A 23,191-nucleotide genomic window follows, 5' to 3' on the forward strand; every position below is an offset into this window, starting at 1 on the left:
GACACAAAATGCTTTGGAAGAAGAAGTCATTTTAATATTTGGGCTATGGTAAATCTTAGCATATATCCACATATTCTCGCTTTGATTATAGACATATCCAAAATTTGCTAATGTTGTTGGTAATGGTGGAAGAGGAATATTTTTCAAAATAAATTTCTTTAGTATCCATTAGTATCCGAATATATATTGTTTTAATTCTGCGTTATACGTGGGTGTATGTATATGTTTGTTTGTGGGTGCGCGCGCGCACGTATGTATGTGTGGGAGTGAGTGTGTATATTTCTATTAATTTTTTATGGTGTTTATTTTCTTTTCAAATGCCACCCAAAATAGCTGCCGAATTTTATTAAATGTAATTCAGTGTACAATCCTCTAATTAACTTTTCCTTTTTTCTTTTTTGCAAATTAAAATGAAAAAAATTCGCAGAAAAACAAAAACTATTTTGATCATTATTCCTCTTCATCCACACCTACACATAAGGGACAAACGGGTTTGCCTTCCATTGCATAGAAAGATTTGCCCCGTACTGGCTTCTTGCAGTCCTAGAAAATCAATTAATAAAAATCCATTAATATTAAAAATATTTCTCTTGACAGCAAAAGAAATTGAATCGCTTAACTTAACGAGCGGAAATTTTGCAAAAATTTAAAGAATTACTATAACTTACCCTGCAGACAAAGCAGTCGGGATGCCATTGCGAGTTTAAAGCGGATATATAATTCTCCATGATGGCCCGATTACAACCATTGCACTTGGGAGCAAACATTTCAAAGTAATCGTTACGGCAATAAGGTTTGCCATCACGTTCGTGAAAGCCGTCTTCGCCAAATTGTTGACCGCATTGAGCGCAGAAAAAGTGCTCCGTATGCCAAGTCTTACCTAAGGCAGTAATCACTTGACCGACTATTGGTTTTTCACAGGCACTGCAGCATCCTTTTTGCACGGTATTGACTCCTTGACGATTCATGTTGGCCTGTAGGCTTCCTAGCATAGAATCTAACTGATCGGGTTGATGATCTTCTACTACAGTCGTAGTTTCAGTAATGGTTTGAGTTAAATGTGAGGTGCCTTTGTTCGGCTTGGCGTAGTCCGTTACAGTTTGATGATAATGATTTGAACCGTTGTTTACCTTAAATGGGCAAAAATGCAAAGTTGATTATTAAAAGTACGAATATGTTCATGTGTATAGAGCTTTTTTTCTTTAAACTACATGATCTACATTACAAAGGCAACAAGATATATTTTGTCCCCATTGGCACAAAGTCGAGGTTTTTTTTCTTACTGTTTTTGTTTTTGGCTTGTTTGCTAAGAGCGATCCGTTATGTGTGATGAAAATTCTTAAACTGAAAATAATTTTATATCTGCTGATCATAAAAAGTTTGCTTGCTTTGCCGAAATTGCGCGGTACGAGCGCGTCACCATACTTTTTCTTCCTCACTTCCGTACGAATCCGATTATGTACGCTTTACACACATTTCCACACAAAAATTAAAAAAAATCTTGTGCATCTTTGCACACGACGGCAACAACAATAACAACAGCAATAACAACGACGCATTGATGAAGAAAAGAAGAAAATTTGCCTCTGGCCGCCGCAACAAATATTGAACATAATACAGACACACATGACACCGCCGGCAACTCTCTACGTTTTGCCGTTACTATCATGGCCAGAAACGTATGAATATAAGTGAGAATATTGTTGTTACAAAAATAATAATTATTCCGCTTATATGAGTTGTTCTTGTTCCTCTTTTCGGTATGGATTTATCATAAATAACTGCATAGATGGACGCATCTTGACTGAGGGTGGGAAGGCATTATCGCAGGGCTGGGAATTTGGTTCATAAAAACAACCGAATAATTACGAAAGACGCCACAATACATACATGGATGAATGCAATGAAACTAAAACTTTGTAACCCAATTAAATTAAATGGATGATATTTTCTTTCTTTTTCTATTTAAGATTCCGAATATGCTGGTCAAGTATGGAAGAGCAGCGAAAATTTAATACTTTCGACTTTATCACTGGTCATATTTATTACCCTGATAATTGCTTAATTGCAAAACATTCCATCATGCTTGAATTTGAAAACCGATCCACAAAAATTCTTACGGAAGGTATTTGGTATTTTCACTGAATTTGTTCCTCAAAACAATTGCTGTACTTTATCCAAATTCCTTTATTTTTTTATTTCTATAGAGTTTTTCAGAAAGTTTTTCAAAGGATATGTCCAACACATACCACAGGAAAGAAAGATTTGAGTTAGTAGAAGAAAAATCCTTTGCAAGTCCTGCAAATTATAAATCGTCTTAATTCGGATGAAACTTAATTTCCACCTTTATTTTCGGAAATATTTCCAATACATATAGATATATATATAGTATAGATATATATATAGTAGTAGAATGGTTTCAAGATAAGACGCGCTCCAGATGAACAACATCATATACCAGTGAAAGCCACATCAACGAAATCAAAGATTTGATGCTCGAAAATCGTCGACGAACAATTGGATGCCTTGCTGATGTGGTCGTATGATTTAAATCAATCCAAACCATTTTAAAAAATATTTTACATTTCAAAGGCGGTAAATCTCGATAGGTTCCGAAGATACTCATTGGTTCTTTAAAAAAATTTGGACGAGAAATTGACCTATTTCCTTTTACCATCGTATTAGCCCAATTTAGCGCCGTCCCAATTGTTTTCGTTCAAGAAACTTTAAAACCGAAGAATAACTTGGAAGGCGTATACATTGAGATTTAGAAGAACAAATAAAGACTTTTCATCTTATAAACGAATTCACTTTATTTTTTGGACACGGTAATGCATTCTGACCGATACCTTTCTTAGAATTCTGGAATGAAGTCTCAGTGTTTCGGTTCCACTGGGTTTTAAATCATTCGAAAAATGTTTTCGGTTGTGGCTCCCAATAATTCGGTAAAATTAAATTAATAAACACAGGTGGGAGAAGATCGATAAAACATTCCACCACCTAAACTATTCGCATAACCGTTTCATTATTTACTAAGAATCTTAGAAACGTTAACGTATTATTAGACCAATTCATAGAACAATAAACCTCAAGACAAAAGAAATGTCTTTCATCCTTTCTTGCCAAATTCGAGTTTACTCCTCAATAAACTCTTCTTCAACACATACAAATAATTCCAATATTTCCATGCCTTTTCTATAAAACGTTTTTTCAAGACCATCGTTGTGACTTCATTGGGATACGGATTTGAAGAACACTTTAGGTAGAGCAGCAAAATCAAACTTCAATTTAAGCAACTAGGCCCTTGTAACATTTGAATAGTGGCACAGTCCTTTTTATCCGCTATATAAAAGCGAGATTTATTTAAAGAACTCTCATGGTTACACATTCGCTTGAAAAAGTGTATACTGTTGCGGAAATCTCGAATCCAGTTCATTCCAACTAATTGATTGCCAAAAAAAAAAAAATGCCTAGAGAGGCAAAACCCAAGTGCACATTCGCGGCGCGTCATGCAGCTGCCGGCCGAGGAAAACGATTAGCGAAAAAGCACGTTAACGGATTAAAAATGAAGCCATGAACTTGTGCAATAATAATATGCTTCTAAAAATATATATAAATAGACTATTTGCGGAAGGCAGGGATAGTAGGACAAGGACGTTTGGGTCGAAAAAGAATATTTGAGTTGAGAAGTCGTGAGTATTGCTAAAGTAAAATGTAAATAGCCCTACCCTTAAACAAATTGGTTGTAAATAAAAGAGTCCTGAAGTAAAAGCATGCAAGTGCATTTCTCTTTAAAAAAATATCCAGGATTTAGTGATACGAACCGTATCCGAGAAAAGCAAATTTCGTAACAATACAAACTGTCATGATATCTTGGCGATTTCTGATACCAACGATTAAGTAATGATTAATTTCCTCCCTTTCGAAAATAGTGGTAAGAGGTAGAATCACTTAAACCGCCGTCATTCGCAAACAAATAGTAGAAATGGCGCGAAATTTTGACAATCGATGGCACGCATTGTTCCTTTAAATTATATGATTTACAACCAAGTGATTACATTATCAGGATTATTAATAACCTATTGAAAATATTTAAGGAAACTTCTGCCCATGGAATGTAATTCGTAAGTGATTAAGTAACCGGTCAGTTGATATAGAATAGAGAGAATAGAGGAAGTATTAAGAATTAGATGGTTTCGCCAGAATTATATATAAAAGTTTTCGTCATCTTGGAGTAACCATGAGATACCAAAGTAAAGACAAAATAAGATCGTAGCTCCCTATTAGTAGAGAGCAGAGTAGAAAAGATGTTTCGTTTGTTTTCAAAGTTGTTTCATTTGTTTAATTATCGCCGCCACTTTCCAATTTTTGCTGCTAAATGAAACCCAAGAAAAATTTTTTTTTAATTTCAGAATAAGCCAAAGTAAACGGCCACGGGGAAACAGTTAAGTCGCTTCAGTGTTTCAAGTTGGTCAAAGAACACATTAAGCGTGTCTTCTGAAGTAAGCGCCTTATTTCATATTTTGCTCATAAGATTTAGCCGGAGGATTTGCTTTTTGCCATTTCAACTTATCAGTTAATCACGAAAACCGACTTGCTTCAATAATCTACGAATTCTCTATGGAAGTTGTCTACCGGACCCTGATATTTCCATAAAACGAATCCATTGGGCGTATTGTCAAATGCTGCCTTTCGAACGTTTTTATGGTACTAAGTTAGCAAATTGAAATTGCAACGAGAGAATTTGGGAAGGACATTAAATTATTAACAACAAATTCTTTTTCCTTTTTTAGAAGGAAACTTCCCCCGGAATAAAAAGCGGACGTGTCTCTTATGTGAAACTATATATATTCTCTGCACGAAAACTGACTATCTTTCCATAGAAAGAAATATTGCAGTCTTCTTCTGATAAGCGTACACCCGAACATGGCCCCGATAACCACATCTGCAACTATTTGCTTTGAAAGTTATGATAAGCCCCATTCCCAAGCTGTTTAAAGAATTTGTAACAGGTAAGTGACAAATTGCTGCTTGCCAGCTTCCAAGTTGCGGGAACCCGTTGCGTTAATGAATGCAGCTTTCAACGATCGGAAACAAAGAGATGTAAAATTCTGCAAGACTTTCGATAAGATCAACCACAATATACTTCGAAATAGAACATTGGTTATAATGAACGTGGGTACACTCTTATGTAACCCAATAGATTCAACATGCACTCGTTAATGATGCATCCTCTAAAGAAGTCGTAGTACAATCCGGAGTTCTTCAAGGCAATTATCTCGGCCCTGCATAAAAAACTCTCGGGTTCTAATGTATGCTGATGACATTAAAATTGCCTAAAGGTGGGGTGATAGTTAAGCCCATCTCTACCTTCCGGAGGACCTTGACAATTAGTACAAATGGTACTTTACCAATCTAGTGCCTCCAAATATTAAGAAATGTCAGGACATGGTTTCTTGCCAGATCAATGCTTTCAATACATCGCCTCATTACACTACTCTTTTGCAATATATGTCGCCAACGAGAGCTATTCTGTAAAGTTGTTCGATTATCAGGGATACACAATATGACGTTTATCGTAAACAGATTGAGTCCGTACAAAGACAGTTTCTACTGCTCTGCTTGCGATGTATACCCTAAAATTTTAGGGTTATAAAATTGCTCACACTTAAAAGCAGACGTGTTATGCTAAATGTGGCTTTTGTCCATAATCTTCTGAATCGTATATCTCGTTTCGAGTACCTGATATCTAAAATATACTCGAATGTTTCACACCATTTTCGGATACCTATTATAAATTGCTGCAGAAAAAACTATAGTAACAACGATCGTATCCGAAGAAAGGAAAGGATACAATGAAACTATAACACGGTCGATTCCAAGATTATTAAACAATTGAATACTCTGTAATGTATTCGTTTTGGCTAGTGATTAGCTGAAACATGGGGTTTTTACATTTAACGTATTGGTGTTTACGGTTAAATTTTCGCCATGTATGTTATAGCTGACTGCGTATTGCGTTTAATAAATATAAAGAATACTACTAATTTTGCGATATATATTTTCAAGTGTTATAAAATGCAGTAGATTTTTGTGCACAGTAGAGAACTGAAGAAATGAGATAAAAATTCAGTAATTCCAGTGATAGTTGTCTAAGATATTTTCTCTTCAGTTACACCGACACGTGAGAACTATTTTATATAATTTTTTTAACAAACTTTTATGTTTTAATATGGCTTCGCTATCTCGGAACAATTTTCCATTGATGGCTGATAGAAAATCCGATCAATTCCATTCTTGTAAGAAGAAAATTTCTTTTTTTATTTACCCAAGGAGACGCTACTTTTAATAATAAAGAATCTTAGAACTGTAACGATGTCATTTTATAAAATAATATAGATGCTCTTTGGGTTTCCCGATACGCAATTTCAGTTTCATTATAATGTCAAAAAGGTGGATTACCAAAAAATAAAGCGTGTATCGAAATGGATTCATATTTCCCAATTAATTTAATTAAAACACTTTCACTTTTTTCTTTTAAAATCGAATATAATACACGTTTCTATTGACTGACGTATTTGGACTGCTATTCATTAATAATATGTGCATTAAAATTCATTAGCAGTAGATTCGAAATGCCATTCAAGGTGGTTTTAAATAAATGTCAATCATACATATCACCTATACCTCGCGCCGCTCTAAACGGATGCATGTGAGGATATTAATAACCAACGCCTACCTCAGATGTATAAGAGCAACAAAATTGAGTTTTCAATTTTTTTGTCATATAAGGATTTTCTCGAAATGAGGAAAATGAGTTTGCTGACAATCATGGGTAAATACATTTGTATGTATGTATGTGCATCTGCGTGTCGCTTAATTTAGAAACTATGTAAAAACAAATTTTAAAAATATTTTCTCTTTCTATCTCTCTCTCTCTCTCTCTCTCTCTCTCTCTCTCCCTCCCTCCGTCTCTCTGTCCCCTTCTCTCTTTAAGTATATTCTAAAGAAGAAGAGCAACAACAATACAATAAACACGAAAAGACAGCAGTAGACAACCTCTGGAAAGAAATTCTTGCTGTACTGGTAAATTAAAGGTTAAAAGGATAAAGAAGACATGAGACAAAGTTAGGTCGGCCGTCTGTTTTAGTTTTTATGATCCTGGTATCTCGTAGCAAAGTGACACAAATTATCAACGAAGCGTGCTTATCACACAACTTCCTTTACAACTTTTCCACAAGGTTTGAGCTACTCTGCGTCGTTTATTTGTGGCATGGTGTTCGCCACCTAGAACTTTCCTAACATTATCTTACACAATCCCTTAAAGGTGTTTCTCAAAGAATTTTATCATTAATAACGCAATGTTTTCAGCGGTTGAAATTTCATGTCGGAAAATTCAATTGTCAAGAAAACAGTAGTCTGAAAGAGCGCACTAGCATGATATTTGGTAAATGCGGCCTAGCATCATTCTTCGACAAAAAAAAGGTGGTGCACTGCAGTTACATTGCATAGCGAGTGCTTTGTGAAGCAAGACACATTGCGTAGAGATGTTTTGTTCACGACACTTTGGCATTTCTGACAGAACATTGGGTTTTTTTATTACCTTGCTCGCAAAGACAGCATCTTCTTTTGTTCCTTTCTGGAACATAGTTGGAAAAAGTTAAAGGAATTGAAAGGTATACTATTTCATCATTAAACAATAGATTTTTAGAAGTTAAAAGGGTCCAGAAAGTAAGTGAAATGTTATAATTGGACAAAATTCTCAGTCATAGGCCTTCCACGCTCTTTACTCTAACACTGCTTCTTACTTATTTTCATCGCATGGGAGCTTCTATATGATAAGACCTATATGATGGACCTGTAATACCCAAATATTAATTTAGAAAATTTATATGTCAGATCACGATTTTATACCAATTTTCAACATAGAATGCTAGCTTGTATAGAAAAGGTCCCTGCTTTGAAGTGACTCTATAAAAAGAGGAAAGGAAATTTTGCCTCATCTAAAATTTTTCAATACACGGTGAATTGTGAAAACGCACCGGTTCGATCCATTTTCTGTTACGTTCGCATTTAGATCGAAACATACACAAGAGTGTAAACAATTTCATTAAATTTTCAAGATTTTTACCTGCGAGTTGAGCAGAAAGTATAGGGGCACATGTCAGACGAACGATAACAAGGTGGTATATGAAAAGTGGTTGAGAAAGTCGTCCGGTCAATACCGTTCGTGCGTAGCCTAAAACGTCGTCATACAAAATTTTATCAATATATCTCAAAATTTGTTACTTGTGATTTGGACGAAATTTACCTGAAGAGACGTCATACATATATAGAGATTGTTTAAACCGATTTTGAATCGTTTGTGTAATAAAAGGTGGGCCTATCTTAAGCTCTTCTGAATGACGTATACATATCCACGAACTTAATTTTCCGCGTACCACAAGTGGTATAGACGATAGTGATTCTGAATTGATTGGTATGGTAAAAAGTGGATGTATCGCAACTTCGTCTGGTCACCAACTCAATAGTGGCGATACGTATAAAGAGAACAAATTTTACAAAAGAAGCATTACCTTAAAAGGAGTAGCCAAAAAAAAAGCTAACACTACACTTAAGAAAGTCATACTTTATTATGGAGAAATTCGCCTGCCACCTTTTCATAATATTCAAAAGCAATCAATTAATTGATTCATAATATGTTGCATAATCATAACGGCCAGTGCCTGATTCAGTAATAAACTCAAAAGAAAATTTGGAAAGAACAAGCGAATGATGAATGCAAGTGAACGACTTGTATAAACAAACAACGACTGCACTCATCAGCGAGTGGGAGTATAATGGTATATTGTGAAGAGTCGAAAAAAATAAAAAGAAACACAAAATTCAACAGATGGCTTCCATAATACATGAAGTTCAACATCCATAAAACACATACACGTTTTGCTAACAAATGCTGTTTACAATTTTCAAATGATATAACCAACAACAAAAAAAGGCAAGGGAAAGTGAACCAAACATAAGAATATTTTTCAAAACATTATCTGAAGTCTAAAAAGTATTGGGCTTTCATATGATGAAAGTTTATACATTCCGTTCGTCCAATCAAGTTATATTGGTACGCTATAATATTTGAGATTAACTGACGCTCATTTTACTGCTAGGCTCGACGTTTTTTACACAATGTAAACACATTTGTAAGTAATTATACCCTCACTGCAGAATAAAAAATATGCAGATACGTACGTATATGTAAATCGGCATTTATATATATAAGGGATTAGGGAGAATCTCAGACCCCAATGGTAATGGAAATCATTTAAAAATTAAAAAAAGACCAGAAATTTGCAATTAAATGCAAATCGCAATAAATAAGATATCAAAGAAATAAGTTTATATAAAACGATTTTTATAAAAATAGGTGAATATAACGTATATAACGTAATTATGCACTAAACGTATTGAATAAAGACCGTGGAATCAGTTTCTTTCCTCTATTGCCAAAGAAGAAAGAAACATTTTTACTGCTACCTTAGCAGCATCTTGTTGCGTCTCACACTTTTTGGCCTGTGATGATCATGACGATTGCTGTGGCGCTGGTGGCCGTGTGCAATATTGTTTACATTTCTATCAGATTGTGTGTGTGCGAATATATATTTATCTGTTTTCGTCTTATATTCAATAGTCGTCTGAAAAAAAGACCAAGAGGATGATTGTTTATATCGAACAAAAAGAGAGAGCGCCTCTCTCTCTCTCCATTGGTTTGATTATTTTTATCAAAAAAGAAAAAATCATTTTTAATTTATTAAATTAATCGACCGTAGCCGAGTGTTAATAAATTAAATGATGATTGTTTAATTTTTCTTTTTTTTTGAAATCCATAAAAAGTCACAAAAAGTAATTTCATAATAAAATTAATTTGCAGTCAGCAGTCGGTAAGTCCTATGAGCACAAAACAAACATCTCAAGTTTGTGATTGACAATTTAATCCCTCCGTAATAGTATTAAAGCCCTAATAATATTAAATGAGTCTCATCTGCTTGTACTACCTTTTTTCTGTAATTCTTTTTCATTGTCTTAAAATGTACCTTAAATATTCCAGAATTTGTCTGAAGTTGAAATACAATTTTTCGAGTAAAGTCATTAACATTTTTTGGAATCAAATTTCTCGAAATGTTCACGCAATGGTAATCATTGAAAGCCCAAAAAAAGGGAACTTGAAGTTACTTTTATATGCTACCATGTAAAAGTTACGTGAGTAAAGGAACACAAATAGGGTTTACGAAAATAAAGAGGGAAAGTCTAAAAATAATCTAATATGATAATAGGAAATTGTAAGCGTGTGCACAAAGTTGCGTAAAAAGTAAATACAAATAGAAGTTTATAATGTCACAATTGCAATAGAGTGTTATAACAATCGCATTCCATATTCACCATTCTTTACCGCATTCCTTAATCAGCTATTAAAACTAAGACTTTTCTGCTCTACAACGAATCGATTTTCGTGAAACTCCTTACTAGGGTAAGATCCAAAAAATAGCCCCATATGGTCCAAATTTAGTACAGGTAATTTTTTTATGTTAAGTCACTATTATGACGTAATTTTCAAAATTACACTTTTTTGTCGTATGAACTTCAGTTTTCGTTATATGAATTTTGATACCAATTTAGAATGCCCAAATATTACTACTTAATCACTTTAAACGAAAAATTTCCAAAATTAAAAACTTTTTTTTGTGCGGAGTGTTCGAAAAAGTAGACCGATTCGAACTATTTTCAATAGCGTTCACCCTTTGGTCGAAACACGTCAGTGTAGCAAATTTGCTGTAGTTTGAACACAAATTTACGTGGACAGACATTAGACGGGCAGACAGGCGTAGATCAGTTCAGATTATAATTCTAATCTGGTCTGTATAACAAAAGGTGGCTTATCGTAAGCCCTTCTGCGTATTTATTTAATACATCCTGTACCACAAATGGTGTAGGATATAATCACCACAATGAAGAAGATTAGAAAATGAAGCAAAACTTCGACTTAAGTTGAAACATGCAAAAGAGTTTTATAGCTCTTCAACACAGCTTATTTTTAACAGTAAGGTAATTATTGAAATAAATGGATTAACGAAAGTTCCTCAAATTAATCATTACGACGTGTATACGTTTGCACATTACTTATGTAAAAGTTCACATTCACCTGTTTAGCCATAAACATAAATTAAATTTAATTTTCTTATTTCTTCAAAAAAATATCGATGCTTAGGTTCCTCTATTGTATTCAATTTAATATTTAATAAACACGATCGCAGAGGAATTTTGTATTTAATGTCTGTGTTATAAATTCAAGATGACATCTCATCTATTTAAAGAACTTATTGTTGTGCCGGCCACCAAGGCTATAGCATGTTGGTTTTATCATTCCATTTGCAACAGGTAGATAGACAAATGTATGAACGTTATCGTAACATATCGTATCGTGCTCAATGCAAGTTTTTATGCGGATTCTGTAGTAAACGATTCACAAAGTCTCTTACAAAAGTTGAAAAACCGAAGCCATAGAACATTTCTTTAAATTTCCATCGATCTTACGACTTATAGCAGCCACCGATTTGGATTTTTGTTCGAAATGACTGCAATTGCGGTCAGAAAAGCTAAAAATAAGTTTCGAAAAAAATTTCACATTTCGACATATTTTAATTAATAACTTAATACTTTAGTGCACTGTAATATTAAATTTGTTTCGAATGTGCGTAAGACTCTTTTAACAAATAGAAAAGTAGTACCAATATCAGTGGTGTACTACTTTGCCGGCGTTCTTTACAATGACAAAGACAGCACTGAAATTTCATGCCAATGCTCCGAAATTAATTCTATAGAGCGGAAGAAGACACACGTGATCCACTTGTCAAAACGTTTTGCCGTATAGCCAAGAATACGAAACAACCTGGAACTAAGTAAAAATTTCAATGTATGCCTCTAACTTTTGCAATTTTATATCTATGACAAGTTATTATCGCTGCCATTCAAACACGGTAAAGTGTCCCTCAAAGGTCAAATGTCCCTTACAAGTTAAACGTTAAAATCTTTAGCAATAGCAAATATAAGATATTCGTCTCAAGCCAATTTGGTTTTTTTATGTGCTTTGGTTTTTGTTTTAATATGTTTGTTTGTTCATTTATGTGAAAAGAAAAAGCCACAAATCATTATTAAAAAAAAAGACAAACGTCCTCTTTCCAAAGTCATAAGCTTTAAAATGTAAACAAAATAATGCTAGTGCTTATGTATTGACAAAATTCTTTTCATTTATAGCTTTAAATGTCACTTTCGGATGTTTAGCTCAACTTATTGCGTGCATTTTTAAAGAGGAGCCCGTTCGCAATGTCCCCTTAATATGTGTTGACACATTTGAAACAGTAGGAAGCTTCCTTTAGCAGCACACTTTGAATGCTTTGGAAGGAATTCAATTCAGTTTTAACAATAGCTTGTCTGAAATGTCACGTCTCCTGTTGTTTGTTTTTTTCCCTTTTAGGTGATAATGACGATGGAACAAGCATCTAATAACCGTAACTAACGAAAGCTTTTTACATGTCAAGAACCTATTTTCTAATGGACACATACGAGACCGTAAACACTTGATAGAGAAGCTGAACTTTGTTTGGAATTAATTCATTTTGAACACAATTAAGAAACTTCATTTCCCAAGAATCTTTCCATGATAGAGATTTATAAGTATTGAATTTGTCAAAAAAATTAGTTAAGTGATGTATAGTAAATACGAGCTCTAAATATACTTTTAGAATATAATTAATTAATCTGCTTAATTATGCAAATTCATTTATTTGCCATAAGTCCACACATATTACACAGCCGACAGCATCTCCTGTTGATACCATTTAATTGAAAAATAAAATCTCTGCGTGACGGGAACTAAAATCGAAACGACAGCTGTATTTGATTATTTATTCGTGTCTATATAGAATTTAATCAGCAGTTTAATAGGAGATGCAGGCAAATTAAGCTACCGTTAACATTAAAGAATTAAACTGTGAAAGTATAATTAACGATTAAAGAAAATGAGAGGAAAGAAGAAAAAATAATGCCACTAATTAGAAGTTTTAAAGCAATCGTTTGAAATCCTTTTTTTAATCCTAAATGCAAGTCACAGCAATTTGAACTTTTGCAAAATATTAACAACTTTATCGGACGTCACTAATATCAATGCACACCCGAATAGCTACAAAGACGATAAGGAAGTAGGCAGTACTGTACGAATTTCTGTTCAATTTAAAATATTTTAAAGCGTTTTTCTCGTGAAATAAAATCGAACGTGTTCAAACACGAACACAAACCTTTCTAAAGAAGGTTTGTTAAACTGCAATGGATCATTTTATACTTCAGTTATACATCGAAGAAATCCTTTCAATTTTTTTTCATAATCAACATCGGGTGCGTCCGAAATAGCTTCCTAGTTATTTCACTCACGTCAATTTTACTTAACTTAAAAATTAATCAAAGTCTTTCAAATAAGATATCTTCACAGAAACGTTTGAAAAGTTAAATAAATAACTTATGTGAGAAGAGATCAATAAATGAAATCCTATTTTTATTAAAATTCAACTATTTCACGCAAAGAAAAAAAAGAAAAATAAAAAAATAATCGACATAAGAAAGAAAGCTAAAAGTTAGCGTCTTTAAAAAACAACAGAACAGCAAGTGGGAACACACGCCAACTTAAAATTGCGAAATTACGCAGCTATTCCTTCATAAGATAACCAAAATTACTTTCGATATTTTAAAATTGATACGATAGAGGATTTAGTTGCTAGAATTACCTTAAAGTCTGACAAAGACGCCATCAAATCATCCAATTCTTTTGTAGCTGACGAAGCATAAGACTGATGAATAGCATTATTTTGTATAAAATCTTTGTGTTTAATAACTTCTTCTTTCGATGATCTCGCTGCAATAACAAGAAATTTGGTTAACATAATATTATTGTAATTGCAATCAAATTATACTTACATTCGGGAGCATTAACATTTTCTGTTTTAGTTTCACGAACAGTAATGGTTACATGTCGGCCAGGCGTAGGAGATTTGCCGCGCACTCTGTAAACATAATAGTAACAAGAAGAGAAAAAATGACTAGAAGTCTTAAAAGCAATTTTTATTATTATATCCTCTTCACTGGCAAAGGACATAGATGGTAGTGCTTTAAGACACAAGCCGTAGCATTTATTTCTCTGGCTACATTAATAATAATAATAAGAAATCTTTACCCATTTGGGATGGCATAGAGTGATGCATTATCCATTTCATTTAATAAACTATCTACGGATGGCCTTTCTTCGACCGAGGCATAACTGTTATAAGTGTCGTATTTAGAAGTCGATTGGGTATGGAAGCCACTTAGACCCGGTTCTGGAAATTGTAGAGAACGCAATAAATTAATGATTGAAAAGCAGCATATTTGGGAATAAATTCTTAAGAGGACAAAGAAAATAAATGAGTTTTATAACATGTTACGTCAAGCTTTGCTTAAAATGACTAAACATATCGCATTCGAGCAATGTCGCTCGGCTATCAAACTTATGATGAAGAATGTAAGTAAGTGTTACTATTTTACAGTTATGTTACCTATATTAATGTAATCAATGACGGTTTTTTTTAACTTTCCTTTTTAAATCAATATAATAATTTATTTCTAATAATATATTTTAAGCAAAAAGTATACACTAAACGTATTTTCTTGCATTCATTCCTTTAAACTCGTGATTAATTGTAATGCCTGATAAAAATGTTGACTTTTTTCAAATCTAAGTTTGTCCATTTCATAGCAGAATTGAATCGTGAAAAAAATCGTTATATCTTTTAGATAAAGAACCTAAAAACGTAGCTTTCAATTCCACATATAGAAAAAATTTTTCAAAATATTCCCCACTATGTGGAAAGCAGCTTTCATTCATACTCGTTGCAAAAAAATAATAAATTCCATTAACCTTTTCTTTCGTAGCTGGCGCCATTATATCTGGCGCTGCTTAAATCTTCCAATAAAGAATCCAATTCAGACAAATTACTGGCGGTGTTCAGTGGTCCACTTGAACCATTATAAGGTTGCCGTGGTATAGCTCCTTGGTTATGAAAATGACTAGCTGACGAACTTGAATTTGTGCTCACGCCATTATAAGTTCTGTGACCAGATGGTGAAACCGAGGTATGAGTCCCCAAATAGTGCTCCTGATAAACAGGCTGGAAAAGAGAAAAACTAAATTAACAAAAAATTTTATTAAAGCATACGTCTTTTACCTGAGTTGTATTGGTTCCTTTGCCTCTAAGGCTTCCATAACCTGAGGATTCAACATAATTGTTGTGGTATTGGCTTGTGGTTGCTAATGGCACTTGACGTTGTTGTTGAACAGTTGCAACGTTTGTATTATACTGAGGCTGCGGATGACCGGGTACACTGTTTTGTAAATCGGCCAGTAAAGCATCTGGAAAAAATTTTGAACAATTTCGAATATTTGAATATTCGAAAAAAGTGTTTGAAGTTAATTAGCAATTGTTTTACTTCATTTAAGTCAGCTTAGCGTAGGCCTTAGTATTGTGTATTTTGATATAATAATTTACAGATATTTCACAAACTTACTCAAATTCTTTTTTTTTATTCCCAAAGAATTTTATCTAGCAGTATAGTATAGAAAGAACAAAACTAAGGTACTTGCATTACCATTACCAATTAGCACAGCTCTTTTTATCATTTGTTTTTGTAATTCTAGTGAATTGTAAAAACTAATAAGAAAATTGCGGTTGCATGATTAAAAATATAAATTTCATTATAAATTAACTATTACGGACGCTACATTCCGAACCCTATTCTAAGCAATTTCAGAGAAATGTCACAAGTCACAAGGCATTTTTTTGTTTGTGGTTTTTGTAAGGTGCGTTTTATTGTAGCTGCTCGTTCGAAATACCAAAATTGACACACATTGGAAGAAATTATAACAATAAAATAAGTTCTTTCGAGTGCTTTAAAATCAACAAAGCTCTTGCGCATATAGGATGCATGTTCTGAGCCTTTTAATCAATTAAAACTAATAAGAACATTGCATTGCATTACTGTGATCCTAAAAAAAATGAAAACAACTAAATTTTCACATTCTGTAATATTGGGCAGATGCGAGTGCGGATGCGGGTAAGCGTGATTTTTTTATTTTCGAAATAAAAATAGACATTTTTATGAAGTATGTGTTGGATGTATAACTAAGGTTTGGTCGATGGTCTGCAAGTCTGCAGATAGTATCTTCATTTTCGCGAACAGGAGAATGTGTATCACAAGTGCTACGCGGTTACTCTGGCGGATGGATGTACAATTGAACGGACGGATAAGGTCAGCTGCATTCCGAATATGAAACTGGCAAGACTGATAAGAATTTATACACTTTATGAAAGAAATTTGCTTCCGTACGCTGTAAAGGTTTTAAAAAAAAAAGAAATAATAACACGCTATCAAATTGAATAGGCGTGGACGATTTTTTCCATTTTTGTAGAGGTATTATAGCATCGCCCACAGAATATATTTTCAACTTTTTGTAGGTTTATTTACTGTAGTTTATGAGTAATGAGCAAAAAACCAATTTTTTATTTCTTTTGAAAGACAGAGGTGTTCGCACTTTGCGTAGTACTGTAGGCGTGTCCTTCGATCGATTTGATCAAGTTTCAATACTAACTAGCGTACAAGAATTTCCAATTTTCTGTTAAAATTGAAGTCAATAGATTGATTTTTACGACCCGGAGAATATTTACCGAAAGAAAACTCTGATTTTTTTTGTTCATTCAACAAGTATTTCCATGTAGATTCACGTGATATAGGTGTATATAGGCAACATTTTCTAGTTTGGCAGACATGGAGCCTCAAACTTGATTGCTTTTCCATAGCCGTTCTTTGCTAACGTTCTAATAAGAGTTTTTTAGCTTTCAAATGCCATAGGGGAATATTGTTGGAATTTTTTGATATGGGTGCAACAGAGTCTCCAACTTGGCCATTGTCCCATGGTCGAGTTATGGTAAAATACCAAATTTGCAAAGTTTGGTAAACATAGTTCTGGAAAGTTTAATTTATTATTATTATTATAAATTTAGACTAATGAAATAAATTGAGCACAAGCAACACAGGCTATCGGCTCTAATTTAAATAAATGGATATTAGATAATGAGCTTAGCAGTATTAAAAAAGTAATATATTGAATTGATATTCTGTTCTGAAGCTGATTGTAGAACGTCCAAAGGGTTAATCGTTCCAAATGTAATACTTCTAGCCAAAGTTAAGGCAGTTGCAGATAATGTGCTTTATGGTGAGAGTTTGTCCACAACTGCAGATTGGGGAGGAAGACCTTTTCAAGATCCATTGGTGAGTTGCAATTGTATGACCAAGGCGAATTATCGAAAATGTTTGGATCTTCATATTCTCAACATTAGTTGGATATAAAGGTGAAATCAATTGAGGGTTAATGGAAGAGTAGTGTTGATGATGGTATTGTAAATTTTCTTCTGCAATTTTCTCTTTAACTTTTCTTCCAATGTATCTTTGAAGATCCAACTTTTCCATGACATCATCTATAATTAGAGGAGCAGAAGCAGCTTCCTTTGCTGCTCGATCAGCCTGCTCATTTCCCAATAAACCGATGTGACTTGGTACATAACATTTTAATTTTTCCCTCGGGTGTTGTAATTGTATTCCTTAACATGTTGATGGTGCTCCATCTCGAAGTCTAAGGGTTCCGAATAGCTTGTAATACAGACAAACTGTCAGTAACAATGACGGTTTTGAGTTTGTTTTTATGGGCAAGGTTCGCAGCGTGAAGAATAGCTCTGGCTTCGGTTGTGAAAGTTGAAGTACTTTCGTGAAATATGTGGTTGAGAAGAACTCGCCCTGTAGCGTCAACCACGGCACAAGTGGGAGGCAGGCCAAAAGATTTTGAGCCGTCTGTGTACAAAAGATTCCAACCAGTACTCTCCAATAGTTGGGTTTTTTCAGCTATTAGATTCCTGAAGACGTAATTTGGAGTATCTTCTTTTTTGTGCATAGACAGCGAGACGTCAAAAGAGCAGTCTTTCAAAATCCATGGAGGTTTAACACCAAAAGAGCGGAAAATTTTTAAGGAAATATTTAATTTCTTTGCGATGTACAAACAATGGTCAATTGCAGATGGTGACTTTGGAATTGTCTTCGCAATAACAATCTTTCTCACGTCATCACCGAGAATAGATTTGCTTGAATTAAGAAGCTTGGGGACTATTTTGGCTTTCAATTCATAAAGTCTATTTTCTAAAGTTGGGAGGCCAGTTTCGATTATAATATTATTTATGGGCGTCGTCCGAAAAGCATAACAACTTGCTCTGACTGCTTCGTGGTAAACCGGTTTAAGGATGTTGATATTAGATTTGCAGCTATTGCCATAAATTATCAAAGCATAGTCAATCTTGCTTAACACAAGCATTTTGGTAAGATAAGCAATAGTGTTAATATGCGCATGGCTTCTCCAAGCAACGTACTGTATCAAATTCACCCATGTTAAAATAGAGTTTTTTAACAGCAGACAGTGTGCTTTCCAACGATATTTGTTGGAAAAGGTGAGCCCGAGAATATGCAGTGTCAGCACATTTAGTACTGGTAAGTCATTAATATGCATCAGTAGATTATATGGAAATTTCAGCCCCCGACGAGTTTGCCCATGCGGAGATCTCTCGTCCAATAGATTCGAGGATGTTGATTGCCTTCGTGCTATCTTTTTCTTTTGTAAAAATGTATACATCGTCTGCGTAGAGGCAATGTTCCACTCTTGGTACACGACAAGGAATTTTGCCAATTTTTTTTGAAGGCGATTTGGAACATCGTGACAGAAAGAGGAGATGCTTGCGGAATGCCATTCATTAGCGGAAAGGAATCAAAGACATGATTGTTGATTCTAACTATAAACAGCCGATGCGACATGAATGATTTGATGTAGTTGAAAAATTTGGGTCCTACATTCCACGATTTCAAGAGTCTTAAAATAACATGAAGACCAACTCTGTCAAATGCTTTTTCGAAATCAGTTGAAAGAATTGTTACATGGTTTCGTTAGGAAATTGCTTTGCTTGTACAATAATCAATACGTAACACAGCGACGATGCACCCTCTACCCCTCTTGAAACCAACTTGTTGCTTTGTTATCAGATTCTTGGACTCGAGAAACCAAGATAATTTAGATGCCATAATCTTTTCCAATACCTTTGAGAGGCAAGATAAAAGAGAGATTGGGCGATAGTCCGATGCGATGAAGGCATTTTTTAAATTTGGAATTGAAACAACTGTAGTCAGTTTCCACATGCATGGTATATGGCCAGTCAAAAATACCGTATTATATAGGTCCAGTAATTTCTTCTTACTAGACTTAGACATAGCGCTGATCATTTGGTATGAGATGCGGTCTAGACCAGGTGTTCTCCCCTTCAAATTGGAGAGACAACTTCTAAGTTCTAAGGTGGATATGCAATTTTCCAGGAACATGGCACATCTATCTATATTATTTGAAAGAGGTATTGGAATCCTTTCATTTTCGATGAAAGCACTAGAGAAGTTGCTCTCAGAGGAGTATTCGCACCACACTTTACCAAAGTAATTAGAAATCTCATCTGCATCAGTTAAAGTTCCATTGGAAGTGCAGATGGCACAGATTTCGTTCAGATTTGAAGTTCCACTAAGTCTGTTGAGTTTGTTCCAGACAACTTTCATTGGTGTATTTCTGTGCATTCCTCTCGAAAAAAGTTCGAAACTAAGTGCCTTTGATTTTCGTAGTTCCTTCCTGAATAGAACATTGGCCTTTTTTTATAATAACAAATGATCATGATCAGGACATCTCTTAAAGCGGTGTCATAGATCCATTTTATTTTTCCTCAAAAAGGAAAGCGTCTTGTTCCACCAAGGAACCATAACTCGTTTAAAAGAGCTGTTGGATTGAGGAATAGAAAGATGAGCAGCCGTGCGGATCGCTTTACTCATAATAGCAGCATCATGGTTGCAGTTTGTTAAATGGCTTTGAATTCAGAAATGATTCCACCTGTTTGGAGTAATTGATCCAATCCGCTTTATCTAGGAGGAATTTGGCCAGTTTTGCTGGAGTAACAGAGGACGATGAAAGTTTAAGATCGATTATGACTGGAAAGTGATCGCTATTATGCAGATCATCAGAAATAGGCCAGGAAACCAAAGGAAGAAGTGAGGGAGAGCAACATGTTAAATCAATATGTGAAAAAGTATGATGTGTTGAAAAGTGCGTTGGTTTTCCATCATTTAAAATGCAGAGATTGTTTTGAATGAAGGCCTTTTCTAAAACAGTACCGCGAATATTGTTCACTGTTGAGCCCCAGATGGTATTCCAACTATTAAAGTCGCCGCATATTATTAATGGGGGCGAGAATACGGAGAATAAATTGTAGAGATCTTGCTGAGAAAACGATTGCGAAGGTGGGATATAGAGCGAAGTCACTGTAAATTTTATGTTTAACATTATTTGTATCGCTACGGCTTGTGTGTTTGAGGTAAAATTTATGCGTTTGTGAGGTATATTAGATTTTATAAAAACACCAATTCCTTGTTTGAAATATGAATTTTGATCAGCATTCGTGAAATATCCAGTATAAGATTAAAAAAGCTTCTACAATGGGTTTCTTGAAGCGATAAAAAGGTTGGATTAAAATCACTTATGAGTGTACGGGGTTCATCAAAATCATTAATAAGTCCCTTAATGTTCCATTGTAGAATTTTAAAAACTTTATTTAATTGTAGTGACATGTAAGCAGAGTGGAGGGAGGGTTAAGTTGACATGTCAGCGTCTCCGCCGAGAAGGTCGCTATAGGAATTTTTCATGAATGATTTATTCGTACCAGCTGAATAATCTGCACTTAGGTGGTTTGGTACATTTGAACGAGTGGGCACACGTGAATAATTTAAAGGTGAAGGTTGATTAATGGATGAAAGAATGGATTCATTACCACTTGTAATTTGTTGAGTAGAGTTGAGAGCTGGAGAATTTAGTATATTAGATTTTAGGATATATTTTGTTGTTTTAATTTTTTCAAAATTTGCTGTTGCTTTGGTTTTTTCAATATTATCTTTTGCGGGTGATGTAACTGGTTTCGCAATATAATTTTTGGATAATGGTGGAACACGTTTTTCATTAGAAGCAGTTGGAGTTAAAGGCTTACTAGGCACGATTTGCGAGGCAACAGCAGCGTAGGTATTACTTTTTTCAATTCCTTGGGCTACAGATGGATTTCTTTCGCGGTATTTGCGTCGCGCTTCACCCATGCTACAGTAATTTTCTGTTTTGATTTTTAGAATTTCACGCATTTGTATAAAACGTGGGCTTTGTTTGTCTAATGCAGAGTGTTGATCATTGCAATTTAAGCAGAAGCTACGCGTACAGTTTTCAGGATGTGGAGGAAGACCACAGTTAGCACAGGGTGGAGGACTGGTGTATCTTTTTGCCGTATGCCCCAGGCGTTGGCAGTTTTTACATATCATGGGATTTGGAATGTAGAGTTCTACTTTACATTTGTACCAAGCTACATCAACCGTTGCCGGTAGCCGATAGGGGTCAAAAGACAAAATAATTCTTCCTGTAGGAGAGCGGGCTTTTCCATCGTCATTTAATTTGGTGAATTTGTTGACTTCAGTCACTCCTTGACTGCCCATTTCGCGCACAATTTCATCTTCCGGCACATGCTTGAAGCATGGGGCATAAACTACGCCTTTAACCGAGTTCAGTTTGTCATGCAGTTTAGTGGATATAGCGCACAAATTGGGTAATGATTTAGACTTTATGAGCTTTTCGGTTGCGCTCGGTTTCCCAGCCAGGACAAGTAAATTTCCATCGCATAAAATAGATAAAGAGTCTATATGCGTTGTAATGCAATCTAGTGCTTTTTTAATAGTGAAAGGGCTGAATTGCGAAATTGTTATGGAGGGATCAGTTGGAGAAATCACAACATATTTTTTGTCGATAGGAACGATGCTACTGCTTGGCAACACCGGAAAGTCGGAATTTTTAATTTTTTTTCTTTGGGGGGATTTGTCTGTTAATAGATGAAATCTATTCGAGTTTTTATACGACGGCCCCTAGGCCATTATGCCTTATGGTTGTCTATTATTTACTTATTTGTGATATAACCACTCACTTGAAAAGGTTTGGGAAACTACTGAGGATAATGTCATATGTTTTCGACTTTTTTATTTTTTTTGGATTTAATGGAAACACGTACGGTATCCGCGATGATCAGTTTTAGCAATAAACACACAAAAAGTTCAATATATTTTAATAAATTTGAACACTTTTAAAAACGTATAAAGCAATAAAGAAGAAATTGCAAAATTTTTTGCACAAAGAGAAAGATATGACCACAGCGCTTGTACAGAGCTGCCATTGTACTGAAAGTTTAATTAAAATTTGTTAGTTTGTTTTAAATTTATTTTTATATAGATTCATTAGGTGTCCACTAAAATATTTTGTGTTTCCCAATTTGGACGGAGGTGGCTTCCAAGTGCACTCATATCTTAATTTTAACTAGTTAACAAAGCTCTGTTAAGGATATGGATAGGTGACTCTGCTAGTTAAATTCGCATTTATCTTCATACTTTTTAAGTTCTAATTCCATAAACGTACATCGGAGATGATAAAAGTTCTTATTACACTGACATTATTAGTGACCGCCCGAACGGGGAGAGTAAAGCACAGCTAAGTCGTCTACAAGTGTTACAAATTCCCTACACACTACACTTTTGCTTGTAGCACCCCTTTCACTTGGCTTACACATTTTCCCACGTTTGTAACGGTTTTTGGCTTTTTGAAAATAAAAAATCCGATCGCATCGAAAATTTAAATTTTTCGGCAGAAAATATATTTATTTAGATATAGCCGGCTTCCTCAATATACTTTTAATTAATATCAGGAACACAAATATACAGTTACCGGTTTTTTAAACTTTTAGTAAAACCGGGACTTCATCATGCGAAATCATTACAGCACTCGTACATTCGTAGCATTCGTACTTTCCGCGACGGAATATGCTGCCAAATCGTGACGGTTGGCAAAAAACACCAGAACTTCAGAAAGATAACCTCAATTAATGAGATTGGCTGGATACAGTGCGTTAAG

The 23,191-nt window shown here is 34.5% G+C and overlaps 1 protein-coding gene across 6 annotated transcripts in view; it reads right to left on the reverse strand.

Annotated features, from left to right (window-relative positions):
• Positions 1-23,191, reverse strand: part of LOC119640651 (paxillin) — a 76,180-nt gene that overhangs the window by 7,892 nt on the left and 45,097 nt on the right. For 5 of the 6 annotated variants that reach the window (XM_038038843.1, XM_038038841.1, XM_038038839.1 and 2 more), the window contains 6 exons: positions 15,303-15,487; positions 14,996-15,245; positions 14,276-14,417; positions 14,020-14,105; positions 13,830-13,957; positions 669-1,130 (listed from right to left, as the gene is read on the reverse strand). In XM_038038843.1, the coding sequence (XP_037894771.1) occupies positions 669-1,130; positions 13,830-13,957; positions 14,020-14,105; positions 14,276-14,417; positions 14,996-15,245; positions 15,303-15,487 (1,253 nt within the window). Of the gene's footprint in view, positions 1-402; positions 544-668; positions 1,131-13,829; positions 13,958-14,019; positions 14,106-14,275; positions 14,418-14,995; positions 15,246-15,302; positions 15,488-23,191 lie in introns of those variants that run through there. The other variant, XM_038038844.1, reaches the window with a different exon arrangement.

This window comes from Glossina fuscipes, unplaced genomic scaffold, assembly GCF_014805625.2.
Source record: "Glossina fuscipes isolate IAEA_lab_2018 unplaced genomic scaffold, Yale_Gfus_2 121, whole genome shotgun sequence".
Classification (NCBI taxonomy): domain Eukaryota; kingdom Metazoa; phylum Arthropoda; class Insecta; order Diptera; family Glossinidae; genus Glossina; species Glossina fuscipes.